At 41.6% G+C, this 23,743-nt stretch overlaps 1 protein-coding gene across 1 annotated transcript in view; it reads right to left on the reverse strand.

Moving 5' to 3' along the window:
• Positions 1 to 11,112: 11,112 nt before the first annotated feature.
• cdc73 (cell division cycle 73, Paf1/RNA polymerase II complex component, homolog (S. cerevisiae)) overlaps positions 11,113 to 23,743 on the reverse strand; it is a 523,455-nt gene continuing 510,824 nt past the window's right edge. Inside the window, exons 16-17 of the mRNA XM_072511480.1 lie at positions 18,579 to 18,720; positions 11,113 to 14,380 (exon numbers count right to left, since the gene is read on the reverse strand). Coding sequence (XP_072367581.1) covers positions 14,344 to 14,380; positions 18,579 to 18,720 — 179 coding nt within the window. The 3' untranslated portion in view covers positions 11,113 to 14,343. The remainder of the gene's footprint in view (positions 14,381 to 18,578; positions 18,721 to 23,743) is intronic.

A 23,743-nucleotide genomic window follows, 5' to 3' on the forward strand; every position in this document is an offset into this window, starting at 1 on the left:
AATACGAGGGTAATTATAGTGGGTGATTTCAACTTTCCCGACATTAACTGGGATAGCCATTGTGTTAAGGGCTTAGATGGAGCAGAGTTTGTAAGATGTATACAAGAAACCTTTTTAGCTCAACATGTGGAGGGTCCAACAAGGGATGATGCAGTGCTGGACCTAATTCTGGGGAACGAAGCCGGACAGGTAGTTGATGTGTTGGTGGGGGAGCATTTTAGTGATAGCAACCACAGCGTGGTGCAATTTAAGTTTGTTATGAACAAGAAAATAGATAAATTGCATAAAGAGGTCTTGGATTGGGGGAGAACAGACTTTAGAAAAATAAGGCAGGATTTGGCCAAGGTAGATTGGAACAGGTTACTGGTGGGAGATCTACAGAAGAGGAAATGGGGAGGGTACAGGTTCAACATGTTCCCTCTAAGTAATAGGAAGGAGTAACAAGCCTAGGGATGACCAGAGATATTCAGGATACAATGAGAAGGAAGAGAGAGGCTTCTAATAAGTACAAGAGGAGCAAATCAACAGAGGCATTAGTGGAGTACAAAAAGTGCAGGATGGGGCTTAAGAAAGCAATTAGGAGAACAAGGAGGGGATATGAGAAATCTCTGGCTGGTAAAAGTAGGGAAAATCCCAAGTGCGAAGAGGATAACTAGGGAAAAAGTTGGGCCCATTAAGATGAAGGTGGGGAATCTGTGGGTAGAGCCAGAGGACATTGGTAGGGTGTTAAATGAATATTTCACATCTGTCTTCAACCAAGAGAGTGAGGAGGCAGAAATGGAACTCGGGAAGAGAGACTGTGAGGTTATTGAGCATGTTGTCTTGGGGAGGGACAAGTATTGAAGGTATTGGCAGGCTTAAAGTGGGGAAATCTCCAGGTCTGGACGAATTGTGTCCCTGGTTGCTGTGGGAGTCGACGGAGGAGAATGCAGGGTCCCTGATTCAAATTTTTAATTCTTCTCTGGCCACGGGAGAGGTGCCAAGGGACTGGAGAACCACAAATGTGGTTCCACTATTTAGGAAAGGCTGTAGGGATAAGCCAGGGAACTACAAGCCAGTGAATCTCATGTCAGTGGTAGGGAAACTAATGGAGAAAATTCTGAAGGAGAGAATCTATCTCTACTTGGAGAGGCAAGGTTTGATCAGGAGTTGGCAGCATGGCTTTGTCAGAGGGAGGTCATGCCTAACAAATTTCATTGAATTTGTTGAGCACGTGACTAAGTGTGTAGATGATGGTAGTGCAATTGATGTAGTTCACATGGATTTCAGCAAAGCATTTGACAAGATTCCACATGGGAGACTTATAAAGAAGGCACAAGGTGGTGGCGTTCCCTCGCCGGAGCACCTCACACCAGAACCCCTCCTCCATACCCTACCCAAACTCTTCCTCCCACTTTGCTTTGATCCCTTCCAGTGGTGACTTCTCCACTTCCAAAATAGCCCTGTAAACCACCGACACTACCCATCCCATATTAACTGTCTTTTACCATTTCTTTCTTTCCTTTATATATATTTCCCCTCCTATCTTATCCCCCTTTCCTTACCTTTTCTTCCCTTCCCCTCCCCCCACATCTACATCTGTCACAGTTTACCCTCTGATGTTAGTTTCTCTGCTGTTTGGCCTTTTGTTCTCTCTGGGGATTGCCATTAGTACTCTGTTCCCTTGGTTTCTGTGGCTATTAGCACTCTGTTCCCTTGGTTTCTGTGGCTATGACTCATCTTTCATTCTTTCACACCACAGTATAAATATTTCCCACTAAGTCTTTTAGCTTTGACAGAAAGTCATCTGGACTCGAAGCATTCGCTCCGTTCTCTCCCTACAGATGCGACCAGACCTGCTGGGATTTTCCAGCATTTTCTCTTTGGAGGAGTAATTGAAGTAGCATGTGAGGCAAGTGGGGTAGTTGGCAAGATTATGGCATGTGTATTTGCCATCACTGACCTTGGCCACCCACCAGATTATTAAACTTCTTGTGGCACTGCATCCTGGGTTAGCCTGCTGACATTGGCTGGTGGTTTCTACTGCCTTCTTTGTATCTGCATTGAGGGTCTCCCACCCTCTGACGGTTGAGGACCTCTCTCCTTTGGGCTTTTTCCAACCAAAACTCCCACAGCATTGCATCAAAGAACTTCGAGGCATGCTCTCAACCCCTCTTTCACCACTTCCAGAACGAACATAGCTTTTAAAAAGTGCAGTGTGGTTTTAAGTGCACTAGGTTGGCTTGATGCTGGCCCTCTGATGAGGGCGGCACAATGGTTAGCACTGCTATCTCACAGTGCCAGGGATCTGGGTTTGATTCCAACCTCGGGCGACTGTGTGGAGTTTGCACATTCTCCGTGTCTGCGTAGGTTTCCTCTGGGTGCTCCGGTTTCCTCCCAGTCCAAAGATGTGCAGGTTAGGTGAATTGGCTATGCTTAATTGTCCCTTGTGTCTAAAGGTTAGCTGGGGTTACGGGGAATGGATCTAGGTAGGGTACTCTTTTGGAGGGTCAGTGCAGACTTGATGTGCCGAATGGCCTCCTTCTGCACTGTGGGGATTCTATGAGTTATCCAATCTGAAGGGGGCATTCAGCACTGGGCTGCATACTGTCATGTGAGAGTACCTTTAAGAAATGGATGTTTAAGCAATGTACCTTTAAAGAAATGGAGCTGATCATATTACTGAAGAGTGGGGGGAGCTGAGCTCACTTCTGTTTTTTGAGTTTCAGTTTGAGAAGGCAGCTGGGAGTGTGTATGTGTTTTGCTGTGAGCTACATGAAGAAACACAGAGCTGGTCTGTTGATTTCTGCAATCCAAAGACTCTAAATATATTGAATGTAACCTAATGTGCTCCTATTTCTGAAGGTTTGAAGTCTTTTGTATGTTTAAAGGAATAGTTTGAAGGATTATTTAGTGTTGTAGTCTTTTGGGGTTATCTTTGAAATAATGGGTGTTAAGATATTCAATGTTTGTTTTTAAAAGGTTAAATTAAGTTCATAGAATAAACACTGTTTTGGTTTAAAAACCACTTGTCCATTTCTGCTGTATCACACCTGTAGAGTGGGCCGTGTGCTTCCCACACCACAATCTATTAAAAGTTGTGGGTCGGTTGAACTCCATGAAACACTTTGGGGTTCTGTAAACCTGGACCCATAACAATACTATGGTTATAATTAACAGGCAGCACAAAGTTTGTATGCTGCCTGCATTATATTGAATAGGTGCAAATTAATTGTACATCTCAATTCTTGCAACCAATTTCACGGGCTATCCAATTTAGTTGAGATAGCTTAATCGGCAAGACTGGAGTCACATGGGCAGATAATTGCTAAAATGCTTGCTGGTTAATCTCAGCCAAAAGGTTGTACACCTTGCACTGAACCTGTAATAGTTTCACTAAATCCATAAATTTGAGATCATGGCTCCCAGCCAATGTTTCCTGGGTACATTGCCTAAATTATTTGTGTTAATTGGGCGGCATGGTAGCACAGTAATTAGCACAGTTGCTTCACAGCGCCAGGGGCCCAGGTTTGCTTCCTGGCTTGGGTCACTATACAGAGTCTGCACGTGTCTGCGTGGGTTTCCGCCGGGTGCTCCGGTTTCCTCCCACAAGTGTCGAAAGACGTGCTGTTAGATAATTTGGACATTCTGAATTCTCCCTCTGTGTACCCAAACAGGCACTGGAGTGTGGCGACTAGGGGCTTTTCACAGTGACTTTGTTGCAGTGTTAATGTAAGCCTACTTGCGACAATAAAAATTATTATAATGACATTTCTTTTCCAAACAAAGGTGAAGAAGCCTTAGATCTGGGAAAGGTTGAAAGTTTCCAGTGTTGTAACTGTAATGAGAGTAGAACTTGTTGCTCTTCTTGTCTGGGAAAATAATAATTTGCCCAATTCACTGGCTTGTCACATTCTGTGAAAAAAACAGCTCTTTTGAATATCGGAGAAGAGTTAATAGAGGTGTCTAGTTTTTAGGACAAGTATACTCAGCTGTGAGAATACAAGGAATTATAATCATGAAAAGAAACAAGATTGGGTGAATGAATGTCAAGACGCAGTTTTCTTTGCCTGATGTTTCCTTAGTGTTGTAATTTCCCTTATTACCATTATGCACTGCCTACTTAGCACACAAATTGAAAACACCATGATTCTTCACAGCAATCATGATGGTAAACATCTAAATATTAGGGATGCTTGCACTGTCATCAAATGATGAGATAGTGTCATTAAACTAGTTCATTCTGAATATTTTGATGGAGCCCTACTTTAGATCGCAGACATCATGTGTTTTATTGATAGAGATATATGCTGACGTTTGCTTGAAATTCAGTGCTAATAACACAGCAAAGAGGGTTAAAATTTAATTTTGGCTCTCAGTTCATGACCTACATACATGTGCTGCTGTTTAGGCAAGGGGCAAGCAGGATACAAATTTAGTGTAGTCTCCTCATTTATCCAATTGTAATGCTGGTCTAAGTAAGGCCTGTCCTCCTGGCTCTTGACACTCAGCCAGGGGCCAAACAGTGTGCATTGATCTCACTAAGTGTAGCCTGCCTGCTGATCTTTAAGGCAATCTAAAGTAAGGTTTTTCAAACTGTGGGTCATAACCCCCAGGTGGGTCGCGGGCAGGTGATCTGTCGTAGCATTCCCGATCGCAGGAGAAGCACCCATCAGCCGCAACCGGCTTTTGATTTGAGAATGCTGCCACACAACCAGCTTGCAAATGGAATGATGCAGTCTTTCGGTCAGAGGCAGGGCCAGAGAGCAGATCATGTGCCTGCCACATACACTAATGACACACGTTCTGTACGTCCGTGGTATTGGCGCAAAATCAGGAGGAGAGATTCCTCCATTTTCTAGCTGCAAACAAGCAAGGCAAGAGGAGTGTGAAGAGCTGAACTAGGATCGTTTTAAACAAAGAAAAAACTCAAATCAAGAACAAAGCAGTATAAAGTTAATTTCTTGAGGTATGGTTTCATTAATTGTGCCAATGAAAAACAGGATGCAAAGCCCAAGTATGTTATATGCAGTGAAGCATTGGCGAATGAGTTTAAAACCCTCAAAACTTCAAAGGCATTTGAAGACTAAGCGTGGCAAGTTAGAGGACAGATCTCTTGATTTTCTTTTTCAAAGGATGCAGCGAGAACTCAAAACATCAGCTGACGTCCTTAACAGAAATGTTACATTGAATGGCAAAGCAAGGGAGATCGTGAGGAGCGAGCAGACTCACCTGTCGCATTAAAGGAAAGTGAAAATTGGGGGTCACGAAGGTTGGCAAGCATGGGTCGTCAAGGTCAGCTGATGAGGGTCCCGAAGGTCACCTGGTTGGTAAAAGTGGGTCCCGGGGAAAGAAAGTTTGAAAAACACTGGTCTAAAGGGTAGCTGCCTTCAGCTGTTGCTGTCTGCCAGTAGAGACACTGGCTGCATGCCAGTATTGCACAAATAGAGTACCAGGGAAGAAACAGGTCCCCTACGTTCACTGACTCAGTGCTCGACCAGGAGGCTATTCAATGATCACCCTCTGGAGGAAAAGGGAGCACGTAGCTAACTCGTCAAGACAAGCCCCACAGGATCTGACAGCAGTGTCACAAGAAGTTTAGTAACCCCATGAGCCAGTGATGGCCATCCCCACAACACTAGCAACCTATCATGTTGGTCGATGCGTAACCCATCATTCATTCATCACCAATTCCTGGCAATGAGGGCTTACACCTAATATTATCACTTTCAACTGACTGGAAATTTTGCAATTTGAAATGAGACAAACTACTTAAAAATGCAAGGCGACCTTCCAAAGTGGAAGTAAAACAAGTCATCCTCAGGGAAGTGTGAAGGAGGGACATTTTCTCCCATCATTCGGAGGTTTATCGAAAATCATCATTGTCTAAGAAAGAGACATTAAAATGCAAAGGGTTTGATATTGGAACAATGACAGACCCACCAGAAACTACATGGGAATACACAATGGGTGAAGTCTAACAGGCCAGGCTGCAGCCACTGCAGAGATTGCATGAAAGTTTTCAGCCAAAGAAACAGACTGAAAGCTGGTCTGTCTCTCTTCCGGAACAATTGCCCAATTCGGAAGACAATGTTATCTCATAATTACAACACCTTCTACATCTGACCACACCCTTAAACCAGTTAATCCAAATCAGCTGCAAAGCTTAAAGACTCAAACTTCCGTTATTTCTAATCCTGTGTGTGCGCGATGTAGCATTTTAATTATTTTTTTCCTCTCGGGTTTAGTGGCTCATAAATTTGCTCTGTGATTTAAGAAAACAGTGTTTGATTGGCTCTTGATTGCTCATAGGTTAAACAGTTTAAGCACATTTTAATTTGGAAAAGGCTTGCCCTTGTGAAAAAGAAACTTAAATCTGAGTTGTGACCAACCGAGGAGACTCAATAAGAGAGAGCCATTCACTCCTTTTCACCTGGTCATAATAAAATCCAGGTACTCTACCTTACCCTCACACATCTTCCAATAGCACTGTCGCTTCACAGCGCCAGGGTCCCAGGTTCGATTCCCGGCTGGGGTCACTATCTGTGTGGAGTCTGCACGTTCTCCCCGTGTCTGCGTGGGTTTCCTCCCACAAGTCCCGAAAGACGTGGTTAGATGAATTGGACATTCTGAATTCTCCCTCAGTGTACCCGAACAGGTTCTGGAGTGTGGCAACCAGGAGATTTTCACAGTAACTTAATTGCAGTGCTAATGTATGCCTACTTGTGACACTAATAAAGATTATGATTCCAGCCTCACACTTGGTTCCCCCAGTTTCGATATCTTCCAGCTATTCAGGTGTGGCAGGCACATCTTGCAGGAAAAGGTTGGCCATAACTGCGGAGAACAGAACTGGGGTAACAAGGATACCTACATCTACTGAACCCCATGGGGGAGGGATTTCCGCATCAAGGGGACAACTGAACAGGGTCCAAGGCACCTGGGAAATCGCTGAGAATTTTAAAAGTATGGTTTTGCTTGTTCTCAGCTCACCCTTATCCTACTATCAGACATGGTACAGTGTTGTGTGGCACCATCACCGTGTTAAATGGGATAGACTTTGAACAGATCTTAGCAACTCAAGACTAGGCAGCCATGAGGCACTGTGGACCATCAGCAGCAGCAGAATTGTATTCAACCACAATGTGCAACCTCATGGCCTGGCATATCCCCCACTCTACCATTATCATCAAGCCACGGGATCAGCCCTAGTCCAATGATGAGTGCAGGAGTGCATGCCAGGAGCAACATCAGGCATACCGAAAAATGAGGCGTTGACCTGGTGAAGCTACAACACAGGACTACTTGTGTGCCAAACAGCATAAGCAGCAATAGACAGAGCTAAGCGTTTCCACAACAAATGCATCAGATCTAAGCTCTGTAGTCCTGCTACATCCAGCTGTGAATGGTGGTGGACAATTAAACAACTCACGAGAGGAGGAGGCTCCACAAATATCCCACCCTCAGTGATGGAGGAGTCCAGCATATATGTGCAAAAGACAAGGCTGAGGCATTCGCAACAATCTTCAGCCAGAAGTGCTGAATGGATAATCCATCTTGGTCTCCTCCAGAGGTCCTCAGCATCACAGATGTCAGTCTTCAGCCAATAAGATTCACACCACGTGATACCAAAAAAACAGTTGAAGACACTGGATACTGCAAAGGCTATGGGCCCTGACAATATCCCAGCAATAGTACTGAAGATTTGTAACTCCGGAACTTGCCACAACCCTAGCCAAGCTGTTACAGCATAGCTACAACACTGGCATCTACCCAGCAATGTGGAAAGTTGCCCAGTTGTGTCCTGTACACAGGAAACAGGACAAATCCAACCCAACCAATTACCGTCTATCAGTCTACTCTCCACATCAGCAAAATGATGGAAGGAGTCTTCAACAGTGCTATCAAGCAGCACTTACTCAGCAAAAACCTGCGCAAGGACGCTCAGTTTGGGTTCCGCCAGGGTCACTCAGCTCCTGATCTCATTACAGCCTTGGGTCATTACAGCTACCTGGCACAAAGGAAGATGGTTGTGGTGGTTGGAGGTCAATCATCTCAACTCCAGGACGTCACTGCAGGACTTCCTCAGGGTAGTCTCCTTGGCCCAGCCATCTTCAGCTGCTTCATCAATGACCTCCCTTCCATCATAAGGTCAAAAGTGGGGATGTTTGCGGATGACTGCACAATGTTCAGCACCATTCGTGACTCCTCAGATAATGAAGCAGTCCACGTCCAAATCCAGCAAGACCTGGACAATATCCAGGCTTGGGCTGACAAGTGGCAAGTTATATTCGCCCCACACAAGTGCGAGGCAATGGCCATCTCCTACAAGAGAGGATCTAACCACTGTCCCTTGACATTCAATGACATCACCATCGCTGAATCCCCCACTATCAACATTCTGGGGTTACCATTGATCAGAAACTTAACTGGACTAGCCTCATTAATACTGTGGCTACCACGGCAGGTCAAAGTCTAAGAATCCTATGGCGAGTAACTCACCTCCTGACCCCCACCCAAAGCCTGTCTACCATCTACAAGGCACAAGTCAGGAGTGTAATAGAATACTCTCCACTTGCCTGGATGAGTGCAGCTCCAACAACACTCAAGAATCTCGACACCATCCAGGACAAAGCAACCCGCTTGATTGTTCCCACTTCCACAAACTTTCAAATCCTCCACCACTGATGAACAGTGGCAGCCATGTGTAGCATCTACAAGCTGCACTGCAGTAACTCACCAAGGTTCCTTAGACAACACCTTCCAAACCCACGACCACTACCACCTAGAAGGACAAGAGCAGCAGATACCTGGGGCCCCACCACCTAGAGCTTCTCCTTCAAGTCACCTGACTTGGAAATATATCGCTGCTCCTTCACTGTCGTTGGGGCAACATACTGGAACTCACTCCCTAACAGCACAGTGGGTGTAGCTACACCTCAAGGACTGCAGCAGGTCAAGAAGGCAACTCACCACCACAACTAGAAGGGCAACTAGGGATGGGCAATAAATGCTAGCCTAATCAGTGACGCCTACATCCCATAAACTAATTTAAAAAAAGATATGCAAGCTGCTGATTTTGTGGCATCTATATCTTGCTTTCCAACATATACCATCCTTCCCATACCTCAACTTTCCCTTCCTGATATTTTTCTTCCAGACTTCCCAAAACTGCCACAGCAGCCCCAGGAGGAGGTATCATCACTGCACTGACGAGAGATCCCATCACTTGATCCGGTAATCACAGTCACCAGCTTAGTTATTCATATTGCACCACCTGCACCAGGTGTTGGGCTCAGCTCATGGTGGGCAACAATGGGCTGTGACCAGGCTAGGGAAAAAGGATAGTCTATATTTTAGCACACCAGACAATGAAGTCAGATAATGAAATCACACAATGAGTTCTGCTTGAGAGGACTTAACTGAAGACTTCAATAGGGCAGCATTGAGGAGAGTGCCGTTGGGCATGCACACCAGGTACTGGGTGCATTGACTGCCTGCCAGACACCTCTTATCACTATCAAAGAGCATGCAGAAGTCTGGCTCCAACAAGTAGAGGGCATTGTACAGAGCATCCGCTCGGTGCAATCCCTGCTGCAATTCCCCATCACACTGCTGACCCAGAGGCACTGCAACTCCAGCCCGACTTGCTGCAATTTTTCTGTGGACAGGTGACAAAATCCAGCAACAGACCACAAACCTCCAAAAAAAAAAAAAAAAAACACCCTACGGCATTTCCAGAAATTTCACTCGAGCATAAGTTAACCTAAATAAGTTGAATATTTGCCCCTTTAAATAAAGTATGTGGTGCGTTGCTCCCTCAGCTGGACTAATGTTCTTTTAAAAAATTCATTCATGGGATGTGAGCATTGCTGCCTGGGCCAGCATTTATTGCCCATCCCTAATTGCTCTTGAACTGAGTTTCAGAGGCATTCAAGAGTCAACCACACTGCTGTGGGTCTGGAGTCATATAGGCCAGACCAGGTAATGGTGGTAATTTCCTTTCCTAAAGGATTAGATGGATTGGCCATGCTAAATTGCCCTTAGTGTCCAAAAAGTTTAGGAGGGGTTATTGGGTTACGGGGATAGGATGGAAGTGAGGGCTTATGTGGGTCGGTACAGACTCGATGGGGCAAATGGCCTCCTTCTGCACTGTATAGTCTATGCTCTATGTTCTCGATATTAGTGAACCAGATGGGTTTTGACAGCAATCGACAATGGTGATTCCAAATTTAAATTTAAAAAAAAAGTATCCAATTTTTTTTTCCAATTAAGGGCCAATTTAGCATGGCCAATTCACCTACCCTGCACATCTTTTTGGGTTGTGGGGGTGAGACCTATGCAGACACGGGGAGAATGTACAAACTCCATATGGACAGTGACCCAGGGCCGGGATCGGACTTGGGTCCGAAGCGCCGTGAGGCAGCAGTGCTAACCACTGTGGCACCCGAGGATTCCAGATATTTTATGAATTCAAATTTCACCATCTGCCATGGTGGGATTCGAACCAGGGATCCCAGAGCATTTCCCCAGGTCTCTGGATTACTATTCCAGCGAGACTCATTCCACCACCTTCTGGGATTAATCATAAGCACATATGTTACATGCGCCTCTGTGGTCCAAGTTTGTAAATGGCACAGCAAATCATCCAGAACAGTTGTTTAACTTCACAATCTGGTCAGTCGCGAATCTCTCAGAACACACGTGGCACGCCCAAGGCCTTCCCAACACAGGGTACAGTGCAGGCAAAGTCAGCTGCGCACCTGATTGAGGGCCTCCAGCGACACAACGGAGCCAAATTTCTTGGCTCAACACTGCTAGCTCTTCACTTTTCAGTGCAATGAAAATTATGCTATTTCCGCTTCCTGAAACACACACAAGTTCTATCCTGCTTTTGATGCAACTAATCCACAGCATCTCCAAACTTGTGGTTGTGTAGCAATTACAATTAGTCACTGTGTGAAAGTGCAATGCCTTTGCACCATTTTAAGCAGCACAGAGCCACATAAAAAGAACTTGAGATTGGTTAAAGCCTTCCACATTTTAAAAAGCACGTACTGGTTAAAAATATTGAATAGCAGCAATACATTACCATTGAAATGACACAAATAAACTGCAAAATGAAAACTACTGTAAATTTTACATCATTTTATTTGTCATATAATAAAAACCAATTTCTTTTAAAACCTTTCCCTTCCCCAAAGGATGCATGTGTGTTTAGTTTGTTCCATTTTCTGGTCGCATTTAATTTGTGCTTTTGACTCCATTTGGGTTAAACCACAATAGCACAAGTGTCACCTTGTTACAGATTTAACTGTAACCAATAAGTCTTTTTCAATGGATGGCATTTTATAAATCTGCACAAAAGCTTTAACATATTGCAGTTTTATGCATTTCTGTGAAAGCTACGGATAGTTTCCCACGTGTAACATTTGGTACAAAAAACCCTACTTGTGAAAATAGAGCCTTTTGTTGTATATCTCTCACTACAAAATAAAGCAAAAAAATATACACATTTTTTAAATTTAAAAACTGGGAGAAGGAGACAATGTGCCACCGAGCAGGAGCTGCTCACCTCACTGCCTGACGTTACAGCCATGACTTCACATTCCTTGAATTATTGTGTGGGACAGTTGAAAGCAAACAGATTAATATTGTTGACATTAATAGTAATAAGATCCAAAGAGCTTAATTTCACTAATCCATTACAGCAGCTACATTAAATAATGAACACGCATACAACAACCTCATTTTTTTGGCAGACACTTTACAAAAAGGCAGACATCAACTTTTTTTGTTGAATAAACAGAAACACCATAGGTTTAGATTGTATGATCAATATTGATGAAAGCAATGAAGATTTAGATCAACTTCAATGTGTATGACTTATGATTTGAGGTACAGTTTGTTATTTTCAGTTGGTTACCTTACAGTGTGGAAGTAATGTTGATGTCAAATCACCTGTGAGTGAAACTGTCAATGTTTTTAAATTGTGAATGTGTGGACTTAACATTGCATCATATACCAGTAAATTTCACCATGAAATATAAAGTGAATTAGCAAATTGAGGCAGGTGAGACACTGAAAATCACACACAACTAGTGACGCCTGGAAGCTTACAACCTATTTATTCTTCAAGATGGTGCAGAACAGCTACATCTTCCCAATATTGCTGTGATTTTCTTCCACCAAGCCCACCACTCTCGGTCAGCAATTTTATGCAAACTGTTCTGGCATCTGTTTTCTCATGAAGCTTGTACAATTGCTCACCCAAATGACAATGGGTCATTCACTGTGGCTACATCAAAGGCATCACAGTAGGTAATTTAATAATGAAATGAACACAGTCATTCAACTTTGTTCTTAATTTGCTTTTACCTGGTGACATAATAGCGGCTATCAAATTTCAATTTAAATGGACAATTTTAATGTTTAATTTTAGACTATTGTTGAAAATAGAATTGTTTGGATATGAACTGGATTTTTCCTTCCACCTCTGTGGTTGGGATTTGTTCTCATCTATTTTTTGTTCAGTAATGGATAAGAGAAGTGTAATATTTAGTTCCTACAAGCTTCACTGAAAATAAAGCATCATTGACATAACACTTATTCACTGTTCGGCAAACTATATCACGATTGGCATTTGACCTTGGATACTGTTACACTTACTCAACACAAAGATATTCTTAAGTTTTAGAGCATAGCACTCAATAAATAAGTATCATTATCCTACTTCAACTTTGATTTTTTTTTTCTAGCTTCAGTGCCATTGCCACTTTATTTTTGGTCATTCAACCCAGCAGTTAAATCTAAAAATCCATCTATCCAACTGGGTTTCAACCACTTAAACTGCAGGATCTCTGTAGAATATATTGTAGGGTAGAATGTGCAACACTACTTTCCAGTTCAAACCAGAGAACAGTATAGAGTAAGGTGGCATGAGGGAGTTAATTTATTTTGACCCTGGACCAAACAGCTTCAAATAGATATTTTTGCTAAATCAGATGCTGTGCTCAAGTTTTTTTTAAGCTACTGAATTTTACATTCGGAAAATAGACTTGAGTTGTTCATTTTGGCACTATCCCATGCTGTGGTAGGCATTACTTTAAAGCACTTCCATTTCTCATTATGAAATTTTTCAGCTCAACTATTAGTTTGCTATATCTGTTGCTTTTTTAATTTTTATTTATGATCACTATTTAAATAAATACATTGCATCAGTGCAACTCCTGCTAAGTATCACAATGAGCAAAACTTTGCTACATTACATTTCGAAAGCACTATACCCTCACTACTAATTTTAAAAATTCTCATTGCCGACAGCTTTATAAAGGTTTTACTGGTACTGCTTGCATTTCTGAGCCTTCAAAAAAAAAAAAAAAATCCCTCTCTTTTTCCCTAAAGAGTGAAATAAATGTGAAGTCTTTCAGCACACTGATGGAAGTGTAATGAAAACAGCAACAAAATGGTACTTTACGTAATATATTTATCTCATGTCAGCAAGCAGCACAACTGGATTCTTAATCATTTCTATGTCGGGACTTGATGGACTTTGAAGAGGTTTGTAGTACAGAACTTGAACGTATCAGCGTTTCACATTCGTGCTTAGAAAGCCAAGTACATATGATAGGTATCAAAGTTGCAAACCATTATTACCTACCTTTCAATCAATGCTCTAAAGCTCAGGGCTTCCAATTATTTTTTTCATAATAGGAATAATGGACCTTATGTTTTTTTGTCCCTGCATGCCTAAATTCTTGACAATAACCAAGTGATTGTTCAAGCCCCATCACAGCTCAAGGCAGCTGCACATACATGTATAATTTTGTAATAATATTTTACAAAAACAAGAGAGAAATTAGTCAACCTATGTCATCTATGGCTGTTTTACCACTTATTCTACCTGAGAACGGTTTGAAGAAATCCCTACCCCACAGCAGTGATGATATACAATTTGCAGCTTACATTAAACAATTGTAAAAAGAAAGTTGGAAAAGAAAAAGGATGGGGTAAAATTAAAAAAGTGCTGCCTGAAAAATAAAAATGAAATATAAACACTCACAATAGAATAAAATACAAATTTGAGTTTGCAGACTAGAAGTCAATCTACCATTGGAAAACTGGTAGTATAAGCACAATTGTTTATGTCTAATTGTTTCAGACATCAATTCCCTAATGCAATAAAAATTTTCAAACAAGTATCGCATACAAGACATGTCAGGTTGACCCACACTATACTGTCACTGCTCTTGACAAACGCAGACATGCCAATGAAATAGTTTAGTCCCAAGATATACGTGTCTCTTGTAGATCTCCTCCAATCTCCCAGAAATGAATGGCAGCAACCACAGAGCTTCAGACAACTTAGAATCTCAAATGGGATTTGTGCTTCACCAGGTACCTGTTGTGTGTAAAAAAAAAAAAAAAATTGTTGAAAGTTACAAAAACTCACTGAATTAGAATTAATAGCTGCAAAGATGTTTGTAGTTGCAGAAAGAAAATGGGCTCTGGTGAATTGAGTAAAAGAATCCAATGCTGACAATTTGCACATCATGCTTTCTCCCTCGAGAAATAGACACAACCTTTAGATATAAATGATGGTGCATTGCAGTTTTCTACATATTGACATGTCCTTGAAGTCCAAGCTGAATGTTTTATGGTACGGCACCAAGGGCTGAATCTGGACAATGACATGCATGCAAAATGTGTTATACAACCTTCTGTGTAGAACAATGAATTGTACCTCCAGAAATGGAGCAGAGGAGATAAGCACACCAGCAGGAAATCATTGTGTGTGAATACATCAGCCTTATCACAAAAGACTCAGCTCATGACTTGTAATTATAACAGACGCAGAAATGTTAGCCATGAAAACTTTCAGTATTCTTGCACACCTTCTAATAATGGAGTGTGAAAGTGATTAGAAGTAAAACATTTGGTCGTTAAATATTCCATCTAAGATAGACAAATGAAATGTATCTATACCTCACTGTATAACTGCAGTTTACATGTTGGCAGTTGTTCTCCACTGCGGCGCCTAGCCAAACTTTCCTCGACATTTTAAATTGAATAAGTTATTATTTTGTCCAGCCTATAAAAGCTGCACTTAAAAACTAAAACTACAATATAGACAGAACTGGTGACATTAAATAGATATAAAGATCTTAAAGATATAGAGTCATAGATGTTTACAGCATAGAAACAGGCCCTTTGGCCCAGCTTGTCCGTGCCGCCCAGTTTCTATCACTAAGCTAGTCCCAATTGCCCGCATTTGGCCCATATACCTCCACACCCTGCGCATGTAACAGTCTAACTCCTTATTAAAGGAAAACATTGTACCTGCCACTACCACTGCCTCTAGCAGCCCGTTCCAGATGTTTACTACCCTGTGCGAAAACAATTCCCCTCTGGTCTCTTTTATATCTCTCCCCTCTCACCGTAAACCTATGCCCTAGTTCTAGACTCATATAACTTTGGGAAAAGATGCTGACTATCTACCTTACCTATGCTCTCATTATTTTATAGACCTCCATAAGATCACCCCTATGCCTCCTATGCTCCAGGGAAAAAAGTCCCAGCCTATCCTTGTAACTCAGACCATCAAGTCCTGGTAGCATCCTCGTAAATCTCTTCTGCACTCTTTCTAGTTTAACAATATCCTTCCTACAATAGGGGCTGGTTTAGCACAGTGGTCTAAACAGCTGGCTAGTAATGCAGAACAAGGCAGCAGCGCGGGTTCATTTCCCGTACCAGCCTCCCCGAACAGGTGGCGGCATGTGGCAACTAGGGACTTTTCACAGTAACGTCATTGAAGCTACTTGTGACAATAAGCGATTATTATTATTATTAATAGGGTGACCAGAACTGAACATAGTATCCCATGTGTGGTCTTAACAATGTCTTGTATAACTTCAACAAGATGTCCCAACTCCTGTATTCAATATTCTGACCAATAAAACCTGGCATGCTGAATGCCTTCTTCACCATCCTGTCCACCTGCGACTCCACCTTCAAAGAGCTATGAACCCTTACCCCATGATCTCTTTCTTCTGTAACTCTCCCCAACTCCCTACCATTAACTGAGTTGGTTCTGCCCTGATTTAATCTACCAAAAGGTGTTGAGGGCAGGGGAAGAGGTGGAAACTGCCAACATTGTCTGAGTAACCTTGGAATCCGAATCTTCCAGAGAACAATGATTTTGGAGCAATGGCTTTGTATGCATTTGGTGGAGACATTCCCTCTCTATTTGATTAAAATAATGGACAAATGGGATTGTTTAGTATTACCATATTTGCTATACATTTCTGATGAAGTGCATAATATCCTAGAAATCATGACAACCTAGGGAATGACGTGCTAAGGAGAACTTCTAAGGTGGCTTCTGAAGTGGAAGCTACCAATGCTTCAATAGCTGCTTTGAACACCACAGCTTCACTCGGATTCCAAGACGTTGAGGGATCATTTGGTCTCTAATAACATCAATTAGTTTTGTTCCGTGTCTTTGCCCACACCTTTGGACTGAAATTAGTTAGTGTGGATTTCATTGTCCTTGCAAATGGTGGCAGAGAGTTCATTTCAACACTTAAAGAGAGATTCAGATGTTGGTATTACTGGTCACTGCAACCGCCACACCAGGACATCGGGAGAGGGCAAAGAGAGTCAGGTCAGGTTGGGGTGTGCTCTAGCTGGGTTGGGGATTGGGCCGGGTTGGTGGTCTCGTCAGGTCGGGGGATCGGATTTGGTCAGAGGTGGTTGCTCAGCCATGGGAGGCCAGCCAAGTTGGGTCGGTTCAGGTCAGATTAAGGCGAGAGGGATGGTCCAGATTGGGGATGTCAAGGCGGGTCAGGGTGGTCCAGCGAGGTCAGGGGTCGGTCCACATAGGGGTGGGGATGGATAGTTAGTGGGGAAGTGGTTTTAATTCTTTTGATTTTTTTGGAGCAACTATTCACATAATCCTGGCGGAACTATCCGAAGTTAGCAATTTAAACCACTTTTTCAGATGGTTCCCAGCACAATTGTCTGGGGGAAGTTAGGGCTTCTGGACAATTGCTGTGCAAATGCCTACATGGGAAGTTCCGACAGGGATTCCCCAGCACATCTTTGGGGAACCCTCCCACCCCCCACATCCAACTTTGGCAAACCTGGAAGTTACAATCCCATTTGTCTCACCCCCACAACCCAAAAAGATGTGCAGGGTAGGTGAATTGGCCACGCTAAATTTCCCCTTAACTGTGGAAAAAAAAGAATTGGGTACTCTAAATTTATCTTAAAACAATAAAAAAAAATAGGCCGACAAGAAACAGTAGAGGAAACTGGTGATTAATTGGGAAGAAAATTCAGGTGCAGTTCTTTTTGCGAAGGAATTGAAGGCATTTTCGTTACTTTGTCACCCCCAAAATTTACAGTAATTCAAAGGAAAATCCAGGCCATCCAATTTAAAGGAGCACAGGGAATTCATGGTCAATGTTCCATCTAAAATCAATGCTTTTGGGCAGCACGATAGCAGTAGTTAGCACTGTTGCTTCACAGTGCCAGGGACCCAGATTCAATTCCCGGCTTGGGTCCCTGTCTGTGCAGAGTCTGCATGTTCTTCCCGTGTCTGCGTGCTTCCCCTTCAGGTGCTCCGGTGTCCTCCCACAAGTCCCGAAAGATGTGCTTGTTAGGTGAATTGGACACTCTGAATTCTGTCTCAGGATACCCAAACAGGCACTGTAGAGTGGCGACTAGGGGATTTTCACAGTAGCTTTTTTTTTCTTTTTATAAATTTAGAGTATCCAATTCTTTTTTTTCCAATTAAGGGGCAATTTAACGTGGCCAATCCACCTACCCTGTACATCTTTGGGTTGTGGGGGTGAGACCCACGCAGACACGGGCAAAATGTGTAAACTCCACACGGACAGTGACCCGGGGTCGTGATCGAACCCGGGTCCTCGGCGCTGTGAGCCAGCAGTGCTAACCACTGTGCTCCTGTGCTGCCCATTCACAGTAACTTCACAATAATAATCTTTATTGTCACAAGTACCCTTACATTAACACTGCAATGACGTTACTGTGAAAAGCCCCCGCGGCATTCCGGCGCCTGTTCGGGTACACAGAGGGAGAAATCAGAATGTCCAAATGACCTAACAGCACGTTTTTCGGGACTCGTGGGGGCAAACTGGAGCACCCCGAGGAAACCCACACAGACACGGGGAGAACGTGCAGACTCCACACATAGTGACCCAAGCCAGGAATCGAACCTGTGATCCTGGAGGTGTGAAGCTAACCACTGTGCTACCGTTCATTGCAGTGTTAATGTAAGCCTACTTGTGACACTAATAAAGATTATTATTACCAAATCAGTCATTGCTGCCTCTCGGATTTTGCTTGGCCTATAATGGCTGCCAGGTTTGCCTATACAATACGTCATGATAAAATAAATTACAGAAAAAACGCTAATTAATTTCTGAAAGGCATGATAAGTGTGTTATGCAAATTTAATATGTAGATTAAATATAGTATATATTTACTTGGGGCCTCAATGCAAGTGGTACTGTGGATTCTGTTTATTCCTATAAATCTATGGATAATACTGCAGATATAATTTATTTGCTACTCACCTATCCAAAGTCTCCCAGAAACGTAGCAAAACAGCTCTGTCAAGATGGCGCTTGTGGTGGCTTAGTTCCAGCACAGTCACATCCCACTTCTGAACATTTGGATCCAGACGCATTTCATCATACTTGAGATGGAATGCTTTTACTGGGAGAGAATGACACGTGCAACTATTAATCCAGGTGTAACAAAGGAGTATAAGGCAAAACTTAAAGAAATAACTTACATTTATTTCACACTTTTCAGGTTGACCCAAAGTGCTTTATATCGATAAGATGAAGACAATATATTTGACATAACTAATCAGTCAACAGTCTTTAATTCACATTAAGCCTCATTTCAGAACATCTGGTCCCAGTCATCCAAAGAATAAACCTTAAGACAGAGGAGCAGAATTCGGCCACTTGGAACATCGAGCTGCTCAGCCATTCAATCATGGCCGATATTTTTCTCATCCCCATTCTCCTGCCTTCTCCACATAACTGCTGATCCCCTTGTATGTGAATTTTTAGGTACTGCACAAATGTACCGTACCATAACCATATATAATTTTTTAAAAAAATACCAAATCCATGGAAGTACCCAAAATGAACATGTTCTTTCTGCATCATCTAGCTACCATTGTGGTTCATTTAAAATGACAAGATTTAGTGTGTGTGTGTGTGTGAGTGAGAGAACAAGTGAGAACGTGTGCAAAATAGTGCATAAGAATGAGCGAGTGCAAGGGTAAGCTCCTTGTATGTACCACATGACCATTTGGTTGGAAGTCAAATACTTAATTTCTTCAGCCTCCAGTCAAATTACTCCACAGAGAAATTATGGTCTTATTAAAAAAAAAATTCCCCCAGGTTAATCACCAACAAAATTGAGGCATCATTTTTCTGACAGCTGCTTGTAGTCAAATCTAATCGATAATCCAGCTGCTTCCGCAGGCATGAATCCAGGAAAGTGGAAAGGAAATAACTCATGCAGATCCCTGGTTTCACAATTGGCATGGATTATGGTGCCAGAGGCAGGAGTGCGGGTAACATCAACTGAAAATGTCAAAATGGAGGTAGATTTGGGTTAGGTACCGATATTGAGAAATGCAAAGAAAAGGCAAATTAAATTGTGGCACAGATCAGCATGACCTAACTGAATAATGGAACATGCCTGAGGGACTGAGTAGCCTATTCCTGTTCATATTAAATACGTAATACAATGTGGTCCAAGGAGATGTCCTTTGTATCATCTCTAAAGGTTTAAGTTTGTATAAAACATTCAATTTGTGGCATTGTTTAAATCAGTAAATGTATTTTCCAGGTTGAGGATCATTCATCCATAAACCCGAAAACCAAATATATCCAAAAACCCTCACTCTTTTTAAGCCTCATCTAACTTTAATGCGGGAAGTCCGTGACTGAGCCAACATAACCGAAACCGGCATAAACTTTGCCGGCCATACCTGATGTTTAGTGTAGGAAGTTGAAATGTTTGTCTGCACTCGGCATGATCCTTGTCGACACTCTGAACCCTCCCCTACAAGCAGAATTGCAGATAATGCCACAGGTTGAATTTATTACAGGTACCCAGCATTTATTATTCACTGATACATCTTACTTTTCTAGCCATTTTATTTATTTTAGACTACAGCTGGACCAGGCTTAGGCTATTGCAATTTAAGTAGGTTTAGTCCTAAGTGAAGTATCTGAAAACCAAAATTATCTGAAATCTGAAGCAGCATGGGCCCCAAGTATATCGGGTAAAGGATTTTTGACCTGTAAATAGATGTCCAGCAACATGATATGGTAAATATCTCTACTTATGATGCTGATCATAACACAATTAGGATTTTTTAAATCACTTATGAAATTTTTGCTTAGTTTCACTCCTAAAGATATTTATGATATTTTGCTGCTGGTTGGCACACATTCTATTCAATGAAATATGTCAGGAAGATGCATTTAAGTTAGAGCTACACAATCCAGGCATTACCAAATCATTGTTGCCTCAATCGTACAACAGAACTGTGTATTAGCTCAGGTGAGTGCCATGAAGATATATATTTCACAACATAAATAAGTTCCGGACTACCTCTTAACTGTTCAGTTTGAATGTTATATTTTACTCATTGATCTAAGCACACAAATCTAGCAAATTTCAAAGCACTACAGGAAGAAATCTTAATATTATGCAAAGGTCAAAAATAGATTAAATTTAATTTTGCAGCAACCCTGGTTTTCCACGAGCTTAAATTTGGAGTAGGTCAAGTTTATTTGGACTGGGAACTGTAAAACAAAATATAATGCTGTGTCTCATGTAATAGTCATCTTTTCATGATGTGTTTTAGCAATGTAATTTAAATAGATTGGACTAAGTGCTTTGGGATACATTTGAATAAAGTTATGCGCTTCAATTGGTTAAAATTTGATTGCATACCAGACCTAAAAAGGTCACATCAAGAATCACAAGACAGTATGCACATTTGTACCTTCTGAAAAATAACTGTATCATTGCACATTAAAGCCGTACTACATCATTCATGTGAGATTTACAGTAATCTCCCTTCAAAGAAAGTTTAACAATAGAATACTCAAAAAAAAAACAATGAGTACATTTCAAATTATTCATTTTAAATGTTACAGGTTTTTGAAATGTTTTTAAAATCCATTATTAAATTTTAAAACATTAAAATATGAAATTGAAGATTTGCTAGCTTGGTGGTAAGTTTGCTCTCTAAACGGGTGTTCTATGTTTCATCTTTGTGAGATGCATAGATGCTATGATAGTTATTTATTTTTAAAATTCATGCTCCCAATAATTTGCAAAAATCTGAAGTTATTGACTTTTGCCACCAAAAATAATAGATCAGCTACTGACAACTGAACTAGAAACAACAGCTCTTTTTACACTCCATGCTCAAAAAGTTCAGATGCGACACAACATTGAACAAGAAATACAATTACAAATAGATTTTAGCTGCTTGGGATCCTAGGGTCAGATTGCCAGATTTCAGGGCCATATGGCACACATTAGACATCATTGCATTAACATACTGTGCTACAGAGCAACTGGAAACAATGCGTTTAAAACCCCCCAGAAAATGTTTAAAATATTCAATGGGATCAGGGAGCATCTAAGAAGAAAGAACAGCGGAGTTAACGATCTAGATCCATGGCCATTTGTCAGAACTGAAAAAAGTTAGTGATTTAATCGGTATTAAGTATAGAGACAGAAAAATGTTGGGTAGGCGGTGGTGACTAGAACAAATGTAAAGCTCTGAAGGGCTGGAGATTAAATGACAAAAAGGGCAATAGGTCATGACAAAAGGAGATGGCAATGGGGCAAGTAAAGAAAAAGATGAGTCTGGAGGAGATGTAAATGGGAATTGCAGTAATAAAGTAGCAGTGTTTAAAATTTTAAAATGGTCGGCGATGCTAGTAAGAGCAAATTTTAGTGGCTTCCTCCAAGAGGAAGGTATACAGCCTTTTTCTTGAACTGCTGCATGGAATGAGAAACGTTTGAACAAATCAGAGTGAGTTTCTTGTGAAATTATGAATGTGGCATTTGAATGTGTGTCAACACGTCTGTTTTAATCCCACTTTTATATTTTCCTAAATAGAAAAAACACAAAAAAAAACTTCTTAGGAGATGTACAATGGTGGGCAAGGCCACATTTATTGCCTACTCCAAGTTAAGTTGAGATAGTGGTTTGGGAAACCTTCTTGATCTTTATGCATGTGCTTCAATGCAAATGTTGTGCTGGTGTGAAGCCAAAATCAACTTGCATTGACTCCAAACTTCCAATATAGATGCACCATTAACTAGACAGAAAGCAGAACCCTAACAGCGACATAAGACAAAATGAAAAAAATCTTGAAGGTTTTTGAATTGATTGAAGAATTTACTAGGGTAGATAGAGAGAAAATGTTTCTTCTTTTGGGGAAATGCAGAACAAAGAGGCATACCCTCAAAAATTGGAGCTCAGCTACTCAGGGGTGAAGTGAAGATGCATTTCTTTATAAAAAGGGCTGTGGAAGTCTAGAACTCTCTTCCCCCAAAAAGTTACTGAGGCTGGATCAATTGGAAAAAGTCAATGAATCTATTAGAAACTATGAATTCTCTTTCAAAAAACAGTACGGGCTCTGCCCAATCCATATTATAATTTAAGAAGTGGGTCTCTAATAGTATTACTTTTACTTTAACAGTATCAGCTTCAAATTTCATAAGAATGTAAGAAATAGGAGGAGTAGGCTAGATATTCTCTCGAGCCAATCCCTCGATTAATATGATCATGGCTGATCTTCTGCCTCAACTTTCCCACCCATTCTCCATATACCTTAATTCCCTGAGATACCCAAAAGTCTGTCCATCTCAGCTTCAAATCTATTCAATGGTGGAGCGAACCTTCGAGTGAAGAGATTCATCCTCATCTCAATCTTAAATAACTAACTCCTTATCAGTGCACTTGCTCCAAACTCCCCGGCAAGGGGAAATGCCCCCAATTTTTGCCCTGTCAAGTTCCTTTAGAATCTTGTATATTCCAATGAGATTACCTCTCATTCTTCTAAACTGCTGAGTACAGGCCTATTACATTCAGCACTCATCATTGGACAACTGTCGTGTCCTAAGAACCAATCTAGTGAACCTTCACTGCACTGCCTTCAATGCAAGTACATCCTTCCTTAAATATGGAGACCAAAATTGTGCTTGGTATTCCATGTGTGGTCTCATCAAAGCCCTGCACAACTGTGGCAAGACGCCTTTAGTTTTGTTTCCAATCCCCTTGCAACAAAGAACATGCCATTTGCCTTCTTAATTCCTTGCCGTATCTTCATGCTAACTTTCTTGTTCTTTTTGTGAGTACGCTCCATCTCTCCCAACATGAACACTTACAAGTTGCACGCCATTTAAAAATATTCTGTTTTGTCACCACTAAAAATTGGAGCTCAGCTATTCGCTCTTACATTCGCCATATTATACTTCATCTGCCTCCTTGATGCCCACTCACTTAATATATCTATATACATCTTTTTGCAGCCTGTGTACTCCTCACAGCTTATATTCCTGGCTAGCTTTGTAGCTTCAGGCAACTTGGATGCATTGATTCAGTCCTGTTGTCTAAGTCAATATAGGTTGTAAATAGCCGAGGTCCCAGCAGTTCCTTGTTGCATTCCAGTCGGCATTGACT

This window comes from Scyliorhinus torazame, chromosome 7 (genome assembly GCF_047496885.1).
Source record: "Scyliorhinus torazame isolate Kashiwa2021f chromosome 7, sScyTor2.1, whole genome shotgun sequence".
In the NCBI taxonomy this organism is placed as follows: domain Eukaryota; kingdom Metazoa; phylum Chordata; class Chondrichthyes; order Carcharhiniformes; family Scyliorhinidae; genus Scyliorhinus; species Scyliorhinus torazame.